This window comes from Nannospalax galili, unplaced genomic scaffold (genome assembly GCF_000622305.1).
Source record: "Nannospalax galili isolate Female #2095 unplaced genomic scaffold, S.galili_v1.0 scaffold847, whole genome shotgun sequence".
Classification (NCBI taxonomy): Eukaryota; Metazoa; Chordata; class Mammalia; order Rodentia; family Spalacidae; genus Nannospalax; species Nannospalax galili.
The window spans coordinates 378462-390689 of record NW_008356498.1 but is presented as its reverse complement, the minus strand read 5'-3'; the positions used below and the strand labels follow the sequence as shown (position 1 = coordinate 390689).

The window sequence follows — 12228 nt, the reverse complement described above, 5'->3', positions numbered from 1 at the left end:
CATTAGAGACACTGTAAGTGGGTGTTATCACATCTCCATATTAAGCTACTGCTGCTGCTGTAGCCATCCTTGGCTTGGCTTCTGCTTCCCATCCAACAGCATCCCAGGGCAGGCACTGCGTTTCCCCCATAGGTGATCATTCCTAATGGCCTGCTTTGCTTTGAGAATGTGATCATTCCTGATAAAAGCCACTGGTCACTGCTATGAATAAGTCCTTTTTAAAATATATTAGACTGTGGTCCTGCCTTTAGACACACCAAGGTCCAGACGTGGCCCTGCCTTCAGGCAACTGGGACTGGAGAGATGGCTCTGGTGGTAAAGTGTTTACCATGTAAGCATGAGGATCTGGGTTTGGATCTCCAGCACCCATGTAAAAACTCAGGTACCACAGCACCTGCCTGTGGTCCTAGCACTTAGTACAGGGGAGGTGGAGACAGCAGGCTCCCTGGGGCTTGCTGGCCAGTAGGTTTAGCTGAATCAGTAGAGTCCAGCTTCAGTGAAAGACCCTGTCTCAAAAAATAAGATAGACAGCAATTGAGGAAGACACCTGATTTAGGCCCCTGGCCTCTACACTCATGGCATGTGAGAGTCCAGCTTCAGTGAAAGACCCTGTCTCAAAAAATAAGATAGACAGCAACTGAGGAAGACACCTGATTTAGGCCCCTGGCCTCTACACTCATGGCATGTACATGCATGAGGGAAGGAGGGACGGAGGGAGGGAGGGACAGAGGGGCGGAGGGACGGACAGAGACAGAGAGAGACAGAAAGAGAGAGAAGAGAGATAGAAGAAAACTATCATACTATGCCAAGAAAACCTACTGTCAAAATACAAATATTATTTCCCTCAACATAGTAATATGTGAAGCATCACATGTTGTACATAAAATGGCTTTAAAAGACTCCCATCTTACAACTGTATTGTCAAGTCACAAGATATCCAAAAGACCTATATAAGAGAAGTTAATAGCAACAGATATACCTCACAATTATCATCAACTAATTCATACACGTAAATTTTATTCTGTCCCTCTTGTGGCTGCCCCAGGTAATGCAAAACCTAGTCCTCAGTCTCTAAGCTAAAGCAGTGTGGGGTAGGTTGACTTGCAAATCTAGCACACTACTTGTTTTTATAAATAAAGCTTTATCAGAACACAAACACACTCACTCACACATCATGCATGTGGCTTTCTTGATATAGTAGTGAAGGTCTAAGAGAAGGCATGCCTCAAAACTACCCTTTGGTTTTCATATCACACCTTGGAGCAAGGGGCCCTGGGATCACTGACACCTCAGTAGGCAGGGCTGGGTTTATAAACAGCATTCTGCAGAGAAACCAGGGCACCTCGTAAGAAAAGGTTGGGCCCAAAGCAAAGGAAGGATGAGCCCCGGAACAGAAGGACATGGGAAAGCAAAGGCAACAGAGTCCTCCTGGCATGCTCTGCCTCAAATGTCCAAATCTATAGATGCCCATATAAAATGGCCTGACATATTAACCTACACACATCCTCCCATGTTCACTAAATCATCCCTATATCACATATCAGTATCTAACACTACACAAATAGCTGTTATATTGTTTAGCTATAAAGAAAAATGTCTGCACATGTTTAACAAAGAGTCTATTTTTTCAAGTATTTCTGATACATCCTTGGTTAAAAACACATACAGTATGCCAGTAAACATGTGGGATAATCCCATCAAAAGGACCAAGGGATCAGGGTAGAGGGCTCACAATGACTACATGTTACAATAAAGGTTTATACCCAGTTGAATTAAAGAGTACTCTCTGGATGTGTAAGATCAATGAGATAAACTGAGGAGGTAGAGACAGAGATGAGGAGAAAGGAAAGAAATGCCCCTTTCAGTAGAAAGCCAACCAATAAGTGCAGATGGAGCGAAGGAGTTAGAAAATTGCCATTTTATAAGTGCAATGGGAAAGGCAGTATTTCCGGTAAGAAACATTAACAGGTGCTAAAATCTGTGAGGGAGAGTTTAACGGAGAACAGAATATTTACAGTCTCAAAGTCTCCCCAGAAAAGTACCAAGCGGTTACAAAGGGGACCAGTCACTTTACAGGGAATATGACCAGCACGACTTCAATCAAGTGACCAAACTGACCACCAACACGAGGCGATGCTTGTCTGGCACTACAGCCGTGGTGCTCAGAGGACACGCCATCTCCTCCACAAAAGTGCAAAGGAAGAAACATCAGACAGCCCCAAGCACTGGCATCTCCTGAGAGGCAGAAGAAGACAGGAATGTTCAACCTAAAACACCAAATGCAATGCGAGGCCTTGAACTGCAGCCCCTACGGGGCAAACACGGACCGACTGGCAAAATAAGGCGTGGCACGTAGGTAAGAGGCCGGCATCACTGCTCAACTTCAGCACACAGTGGGGGCACAAGAGAGGGCCCTTGGTTTTAGGAAATACACTGAGGTACGTAAACGAACACAACAGGCACCTTACATCAGGGAGTAATGAATGCCCACGCACACAGTGGGTATGAGAAGCAAGGTACACCAAACATTAACTATGGTGAGTCCCCACAGACCACATCAGGGCTCTTGTATTATTCTTGGGACTCCTGTGTAAGCTTAATATTATTCCCGAATAAATCTTCAATGCCATGAAGAAAAGCAAGCATCTTGAACATGGGAGGGAGAGGAGACAGATAAATAGCTACACCACAGCACCACGAGAAAGAAAATGAAGATGCTGGAAAGACACAGGCGACTCAGAACCGGAAGGTGTGAGAAGAGTTACACACACTGCGTCTTGCCGGCCTTGAAATGGTCTCTCCATACCTCTTTAAAGGAAAGCTACCTGGTGCTAGGGAAGGCCAGGGCGTGCCAGATCTCCAGAGTTCTAGGACAGCATTAGCACTCTGGAAATGGTTTGTTAACATATTTACCTCCCTCACTGGCTCATGGACAACTACAATCATGCAATGAAATAATCGAGGAGAAGGGACTAAAAGTGGCTCGGTGGTGAAGAGTGCTTGCTGCTCTAACACAGGATGCAAGTTAAGTTCCCAGTACCCACACTGGGCAGCCCACAACTGTCTATAACTCTAGCTTCAGGAGCTCTGACACCCTCTTCTGGCCTCTCTGGGCACTCAACAAGCACAAGCACAAGCATATACACACAGATACATGCGTGTAGTGATGAAAGGAATCTTTAAAAAGAGATGGACTTCTATTACCTAAAAAGTAACAGTGAAGCAGAAGATGGCAGGCGACAGACTGCACTATTCACTGTGCCTGCCACACAAGGGGCTTGTCACAGCATGTCATTTAAACACCACAAACACTGCAGAGCCTTTGTCCAACCAGCATCTTGCAGGCAAGAAAGTGAGATTGGAAGGGGTTAGTGCGGCCAGGGCTACAACCACACCCAAGCAAAGCTGGGCTGAGACATGAGCTCTCATGAGTTTGGCTGACACTAAACTTAGTGATGCTTTTCTGAAAAGTGGTCTGAGTGTGATGCCAGGGTCTTTTTCTGCTAAATGTGGCTTACACACAGCACGGGAGCTAAAGTGAGGGCGGGTCTTCTAAGTGGTGGTTAACGTCCAGGTATGCTCTCTGAGCTCAACTGAACTGAAGAGACAAAGGCTGACAGACAGTACGATAACCCCGCCCCGTCCCCTCAAAAGGAGATACCTGCTCTGCACTGGCAGATAGGTGAGAGTCGAGGTCTGAAACACACACCACAGGTAGCTTGTGAGGACCAACAAGACAGGCATGCAATCACCTCATGTCAGATATTCTGTCAGCTCACCGCAATGACAACCAGCAAGCTGGGCATCACTGGCATTCTGCAGAGGAGGGAACACCAGCTCAGATACCAAAGTAACTTGTCCAGTTCAATTTAGCAATATTAAATATTCAAAGGCCAACGCATATTACTTGAATAAATGAAAAACTATTTTTTGAATTTTATATTTTCTAGATAAAGTAATCCAGCATTCAGCCCTGTTAAAAATTGATTTAAAAAAAAAAAAGAATTGTGCCTTTTTGTAAAATTCTTCCAAGGTTTTGTACCTGGTAATGACGGGCCCTTTAACTGACTAGACTTGAAGGAACAGAAGGCAGGAACGCCACACCTGCTGACAAATCTTTTCTTGCCATTGCTTCCTTGCACAAGTCCAAGATTTTGTTATACATTAACTGTGAAAACTGAGATTTTTCTCCTCCAAGAAAAAGATTGCAATAGCCAGCAGCTGTAAATCAGACCACTGTACTATCTTTTAGAGAAAAAGGTCTCAATCTAGTGCTGTAATGATTTTTCTTTAGGTCACAGTGACTTCTCTAAGTTAGCCACATGACCTCAAACAGTGAGGTAACTCCGTAACCACCATTACTTTATCTGTAGAATGAGAACCACAAAGCTAGTTCGACAGAGCAAGCCACCAGGGTTAAAAGAAGAAATGTGTGAAAAGGAACCTAGAAACTGCACAGCACCACATCAGAAGTCCAGAAACTGTGATTACAAGACAAAAATAGGACATGGTGTCCTACAAATACAGGTTAGAAAGTATCCTGGATATGGAAAAAATGACACAAACCCATGAACATCAAAAGAAATGCATGCAGCTTTGCAACTTGTCCCAGTACTAATTTCAGCTCTGGAGTGGCTGCTAGTGTTGGTGGCAGCAGGTCTCCTAGCTATGTGGAGCACCATCTAGTGGAGGAAAAGTAGAGGACAGCACTGGAGAGTGACCAAGGGAGGGAACGGAAACCCGCCCCTCTGCTGTACCTGTAATCCCAGAATGGGACCTGGACCCAACAGTGATCCCAAGTATAAAAATCATACAGAAAAGGGAGCTCAGGCAGGATGCTCTTACACACTCAGGCCCTTAACCATGGCAAGGAAGAGCATCAACAATCTTCCAGAACACCTTTAAAATCCTTAAAGCAGCAGCAGGAGCTGATTGGTGAAAAACTGTGGAAATGTACAGCTTTCCAACTCAGAGTAAGCGATCTTGTGCTGTGGAGGCTGCAGTGTCCTGGCATGCTGCAAGCTGTGCAGTCACAAACAGGCTCTAAAGCGCCACTGGTTAAATTTAGGCTTCAGGTGCTGAGTCTTGAGGAGCATAATGAAATCAACTGGAGCTGCTAATTCGGATACAAGTGAAAGACGCTGCCTAAGCAATGAATTTCTCTTCCAATATTTCCAGGGTTAGAAAACTAAAATCACTCTAAAATCATAAAATTACCCTAAGCAATGGAACTAGGATTTATGCATTAACATATCACTAGGCTCTCTGTATGTCTAGAAAATGTACCAAGTACTCACACACCTGTCTCAGGGACATCTATAAAAACAGCAGGTAATGATAAGTATACACATATTATGTGTCATGCAACACATGTGTAAAACAGCAGCAATACAGAATGTGGTCCTCAATTCACAGATGGAAAACTGAGGGTCTGAGAAATTAAGCAACTGACACAGACTACAAAGTCATCACCCTCCATAGTCACATCGCTCTTTCTACAAACTTGGTCCCTGTGAGGTACGGTGTCCCTAAGCACATGCCCGCCACCGTGGTCTCCATGATGGCTCTAGTCACAGGCTGCCCCTCTGAACAGTAAGTAATCCGCGCTGCCCACCAGATTACCATGCAAAGCTCTGCAGTTAATTTCAAGAGCTGTACTACCAAAATCCCCCCTAAAGTCAAACAGGCCATTCCAGACACAGTAACCTCTTCCATCTTTACCTGATGCTCCCAGACACATGGACTAATGCCCTGGGGTTGGGCAGCTAAGGGTGTGAAACTTGCTTCACCCCTGATCAGCTTTGTGTTTGCCTGACTACTTACAAGCTCTGCGCTTTGACTGAGCAAGGTATTTTACAATTTGGAGCCCACTTGAAAACAGCAAAGGCAGCCAGACGGCAATGAAACTACCTACTTATCGTTTGACTTTCCCGACCTCAGTCTTCTCACCTGTAAAATGACTGATTCTTTAAAGAACCTTTGAGACTGCAATGAAATAATATACATAAAGCAGGTAAATAAGAAAGAGTTCCTGGTTATAGTAGCTGTGCCTATTAGCAATTATAAGGCAGGTTCATTTAAGTATATTCCCTTCCAGAAAGCCAAAGCCATCATTTGTGGAAATATGATCTTGCATGTTGACATTTCCTCCTTTGTTTACCCTATTTTCAAAGGATGGAGAACTTCTTAAAATACTGTAAACCAACTATAACTCTCTGTTCTACTCTCAACCAGCTAGCTGTTTCCTGATAAACCAGGTATTAAAAAACAGAGAGGTCTGTGGTTCTAAGAGATCCCTTCAAGGCAGGCAGGTCCTGAGCGAGAATTTCACCTCCAAGCTTTCTGTTTTCCTATTCTCTTCAACCCCTGAGATGTACACACAATTCAGACTCCATACTGTGAACACTGATGACTGAAGTTGATACTGGAGAGCGGAGGAGTCAGCAGGATTGCCTTCCTGTTGAAGTGCTTGTCCAGACACCACTTTTAAAACTTCATCACCAATGCAAATACCCAGTGGGCTTCTACTGAAACTTTGATTTAAAAACAACACTGAGTAATACCTTTTATCTCCTTTCTCAGAGGAGCTACCCCTTCCCCCTTCGAAAAACTGCAGCTTTGATTTAAAATTTCAGCCTGATGACTTACAAGCTCTGTTCCTTGACTGAGCCAAGTTACCTTTTGGAGCCTTAGCTGCTGCATTTGAAAAAATAAATAAAACAAAACAAAACAAAACAAAACAAAGGCAGCCTGGCAGGGATAAAATCTACCTACCTTGCAAGATCTTGCATGGCTGGGAGATAATGCACAGAAAGCAGAGGCCCTCACTGGGGCAGCTTGCATTTTAATCAGTTACGATCATTATCCCCAATGCTAAGAACACACTGTCTAGTGCTTTCATAAAATCATCTGTCGTTCTCTCTTCATTGGGTAGGACTCATGACAATGGGCAAGGGGGTCTTAGATACTTAAGATGCAGCTGGCATTCAATTCAATTGCAATTCAAATTGTTCCTCTGGCTTTAGGTTTCTGGATGGCACCTGAGATTGAGGATAAACTCCTTCAGATCAGAAGGCGTATAAGGCTTCAGCCAGGGGCTTCCAGGATTCTGGTTTGGCTCTTATAAAACCCAGAAAAATCCCATTATGGGTTTAGGGAAGGAAAGCTAATTGCAACATAGTGCACTGGCTGAACAAGTTCCTCAGAAAGAATAAAAGTAAACAAACATCTGATTCAAAGGAGATCTGACATCTCCTTATCTCAGAGGGAAGGACCCCCGTTCTACCACAGTCGGGATCCTGGCATGCTCTTCTGCTTGCTCTAACACTGCATTTCACTATGAACCACCTTCCTCACTGTGCAGTTAGAGACTTCCCAGCCCCCCAAGGCAGATGCACAGAAAAGGTAAGGAGCAGACTTCTTAGAGAGTGGTGCTGAGTTCCAAGCATACTTTCAAATTCTTCTATCTGAAAGGTAATTACAGCCCAATGAAGACTGGAGTTCATCAAACAAGATGCTGGGTGCTAAAGACAGAAGGGTATGTGAGACGAGGTCTGCCTCCAACCTGCTCCCAATCACCTAGCAAGAAAGAGATGAGATCCAAACACTATGAGAGGACTCACACCAGGGCAGAGCTCAGCTCTGGGCACCACTAAAGACCAGGAAAAGGGCAGTGGGGGCCTCCCCCTCTGTGGAGGGAAGAAGGTGGATGGAGGAAAGAGCACAGACACCTGAGGGGCAGGGGTACAAAAATGGGCACTGCATCATACATCCTTCAAACCAATGTGATCAAGGAGAAAAGAACCAGCAATCCATCAACACAGCAGGCTTTTCAAGTCTCCACCTGTCATGAGCCAACAGTCTCACAGGAACGTCACCTTTCAGACCTCCAAGGGTCAATATGGCATGGTGAAACCAACAGCTTTAACTTCCCTCTGGAATCTTCTAAGTATGCTATTTGGAGCAAGTTGCTTTACCTGTCAAAGTCTTCTTAGTCTCTACAATGGAAAAAAAAAAAACTGGCCTAAAGATCTCTCTATCCCTAAGGATGTTGGCAGTATTAGGATTACAAACATCACCCAGGTCAGAGAAGTGCAGAACAGAAGCACTAGTCTTGTTAGTCTGAACTCCAGTAATTCAGTGTTCCGGGCAGCTGACAGTCTAAGCTCCCGAGGAAAGAAGACATTTCTAAACCTGAAACTCAGGTTTAGTCTCTCAGAGCAGAGACTGCTTTTCCTTCTTCTCCAGGGCCCAGCACAAAAGCCTAGCGTGCATGCATGCTAGCCCATGAGTCAAAGCACTGTAACTCGCCATCACAGAATCACCTTGGAATCCTAATGCACAAAATAAAACTCAGAAGTAGCTTACCTGAAACTGAGTCACCACCACATCTATTCCCTACCAAATAAACCCAAAACACTAAAAACCAGAAGAGGAACAGGTTAAAAACTAAATGACTGCAGGCTCCTTGGGATGCAGCGTGCAAGCATCACATCTAGGGAGGACCCGCAAATCTCACTGTTGGGCTTCCACATTCAAGCAAACCAAAAATATTTTCTGAAAGGGATTCCCTGGATGTCAAACCACTGAGTTTTGTGAATTACAACAAAATACACATGACCTATTGAGCCTCCCCATACACATTTGTACCTCTACACAGTAATGCAACAAGCCCTAATGTTTGAGATGTAAACTGATGTAACATAAAAACTGTATCTTTGAAATACCAGTGTAGACTTTTATCCATCTGGACACACAGACTTTCCTACTCTTGAGTCCTTCACTGCACTTCCTTCTGTAACCAACAACGACTAAATATTACTTGGCCAGGGATCAGCCACCAATTCATACATTACCAAATAATTAAAAACACAGGGTTATGCCTCAGACAACCTTGGACAGAAAGCCATCCAAACCTAGAATGGAGAGTTGGATTAAATTTGAACATAGAACATACTGGAGATGTTTTTAGCAAGCCAGGATAACTCTAAAGCAAAACCAATACAAAGCATGCAACAGTATCATCATCTCCAGTTAACCTCCTTAGCAAGAAATACAATGTCAATTCGCCCCACGCACGTGTCTGGAGGCAAGCAGGGAACCAAGAGAGAATACTAAACCTGCTTTCTTTGATTTTTACCATCAAGTAAACATCACCCTTACTTCTGTTAGAGAGCCAAGAAAACATTTGAGCAAACAGAAGAGAGCCAATTACATTTAGATAATAAAAATAAACTCAGTAATTAACACCCATCATGAAACACAGGTCTAGAAAACATGTAAAAGCCCTCCTACACTGAAAAGCAGATGTCTGACGTCATCCCTGCTCAAGCAAGTTCTTACTTAAAGATGGTTAAAATGGTAATAACTCAGAGAGGGAGCTGATCAATGTTTATGAATACTGCATTTTGAAATGACTACATCTCATTTATAAACTGTCCCATTATCGTAAGGTGCTGATTACTAAACTAAAATACTGGTCACCAGAGGGTTTTAATTCACAAATGCCCTGGCCTGAGTATTAAATCGTTAGGTAAGTCCACAATGAAGATCTGCATCTTCGGTGAAATACAGAAGGAAACTATTTTGTTTTAATCAAGATCAGTCTTCCTAAAGAACACACAGTGTTTCCCTCTCTTGCATTAAATCAACCAGGACAATCATAACTGTATTGATTTCAGAAGGGCTATAAATTAACATGGAAGAAGATTTGTATTTCATCTTTTGGGGGAAAGTTACAAGTAGAAGGTACAATGGGCTTCAAGACCCAAAATCAGGGATCAAATTAATTCTCAAATTGTCTGCAAACTGATGTGCAGCTGGGGTCTCATCCATCTTCCAAGAAAGCACTAATTATTGTGCCTAACAGGGAGCTAGATAGCATGTGCCTCAAAGTGCCCTGGAAACTTTATAAATGCTATACAAAACGTTGAGGGCTGTTAACCTTGGAGACATTAACTGTGAAATATCTAGCATGAAGCACCCCAGTGAAGTCAAGTTCGCAGTGCTGGCCATTCCCTAATGCAGGATTCAGTGCTTGGTAGATTCCGGTGAACCTCTAAGAAATACTCTCCTTATAGGCAAGTAATATATATATATATATATATTCATATAACCACTTTCATATAACCACTAACAGAGTGGCTATCAGATTTCAAGTCAAACTTTCCCAACAACCACCCCGATTCCAACTTTAGACACTATGTTTTTAAAAAGGTACTTGTAATGGTAGGGAAGGGTTACATAACAGACTATAATTAATATTTTAAATGAGAGAGCTGAGCATTCTGGATATCAGTCTATGATTTGAGGAAAAGCGCTTTGGTCTGAAGTCATGTAAACTCAGAGTAAGAAGAACATCTGAGCTTCCTTCACTGGGGAGAAGTGTACTTCTTATGAGAATTATAGTCCTGATGAAAAGAGAAGTAATCAAGTTTAACATCTAGAACACAGAAAAGACCGAGAAGTCCCAGATATCTGATTGTGGTAACTGGAAGCCATTGACACTAGTAAAAACACAGGAACAGAAAGAATCCTGACTGTATTAACAATCAAACACTAGAGCCACACAGCACAGAAAATAATTCTGCCTCTTAAAGGTAACTTATTACCCTTTTAAACTGTTTTCCCTAATTGAGTACAATCCAAGTTTGATTTGGCTTCTTTATGAGGAAAAATGCACTTGATTTTACAGTCGGGACCATTTCTCATGCCACTGATCTCACACAATGTACAAAGAAATTTCTCTCAGCAATGACAGCCCAGCAGGCAACAAAAGATATATGTAAATCATAGAGAGAGTACAAACCCTACTGCACGAACCTAACTACAGAACTGTTCAGGGAACCAGACGATACAACTTAAATTCTTTTTCTCTAATTTAGGAATAAATGCTCATTACCTTTTCACAATCCATTCTCTTAATCAACATAGGAGGTAATTAAAATGGGGGCGGTTTGTAAACCTATTTCTGATGAACAATTCAAAGAAGCTGAAATTCATGGAGACCGTGTCTCCTGCCTTCCCAGGAGGACAAGCAGCCTACTCCCAACAACTGTCTGCAACAGCTAAGTGGCAGAGGTCGTGGTTTTAAAATATAGGTATCTATACACAAATAGAATATGTCTGCCTCACAATAAAGGAGATCGGGCCAGCACTGACAGCACGAAGCAGTCCCCTAACTCGGAACCACTGCACAGAGTGATTCATAAATCGTAACAATCTAACCAGATAGCGTTTCTGTCTTTTCTCTGAGAAAGCAGCCCAGGAGTCCGCAGCCCATCTACACGTACGCTGGACCTAGGTGCAGCAGACAGCTCCCCAGGAGGAAGGCGTCTTTTACCTTCCATCCCAGCAGAAGATTCAGGAAGCCAGAAGAGGAGCAAGCCGGAGGAAGACTGTCCTGGGTAGGCGTGCCTCCATAAACCCGAGTCCCTGGTCCTCAATACTTCCAGGCTCCTTTCCCACCAGCGCTGGTTGGAGGGGAGTGAAACCCACACAGGCGTCCTGGGCAATGTGCTACACCTCCAAGCTTGCTACCAATGAGGCTCGCCAGCCCAGCGCCTCTCAAAGACAGGAAGGGCGAGCAAGAAGGGGGCTCTCCGGAGGGCTTCCTCTTCCAAACTGAGTCCTCCAAGGGCCGCCTGCCTGCCAGGCTGGCAAGAGTGCCCGCCCCCAGGAACTGCAGCCTGCCCAGCTGTTCAGATAGACTCACAGACAGTGGCAGAGGGGCTGGGCTCCTCCCTGGGCCCGCTGGGGTCCTCTCCTCCAAGGTACTTGGAAGATCTGACCTTTCCGACCCCCTTCCACGGACCCCAAACTTCACGAACAACCCAAGCACCTGTTCCCTTCACCCCCCAGCGCATCGGATGCGCTCAAGTCCGGCCCCCTTCCCTCAGCTCTTTCTTCTTGGATACGCCAAGCACCCCAGGTCCCGGAGTCCCCGTCTCCAGTGGAGCCAGTCGGCGTCGTCTCCGACGGAGCCCCCACACCCAGAAGTTTCCCGTGGGCCTGCCAGAGTCCCCCACGGTTTCCCCCCGAGTCCCAGCAGGCGCCCCAGCTGCTCTCCCCGCCGAGCCCCTCACTCGCCCCGCTCTTCCCCGCAGCCCCGCCGGGCCCGGGCGGTTAACGGCCGGCGCTCACCCCGGTTCACCAGGCGCAGGGCGTGCGTGAAGGAGGGGTCTAGCGAGTCCTTCTCCGCCATCAGCTCGGGCAGGTACTTCTCCTCCA

At 44.8% G+C, this 12228-nt stretch overlaps 1 protein-coding gene across 1 annotated transcript in view; it reads right to left on the bottom strand.

Moving 5' to 3' along the window:
* LOC103751277 (KH domain-containing, RNA-binding, signal transduction-associated protein 3) overlaps positions 1-12228 on the bottom strand; it is a 173171-nt gene that overhangs the window by 160464 nt on the left and 479 nt on the right. Inside the window, exon 2 of the mRNA XM_029556953.1 lies at positions 12142-12223. Within this exon, the coding sequence (XP_029412813.1) occupies positions 12142-12223 (82 nt within the window). The remainder of the gene's footprint in view (positions 1-12141; positions 12224-12228) is intronic.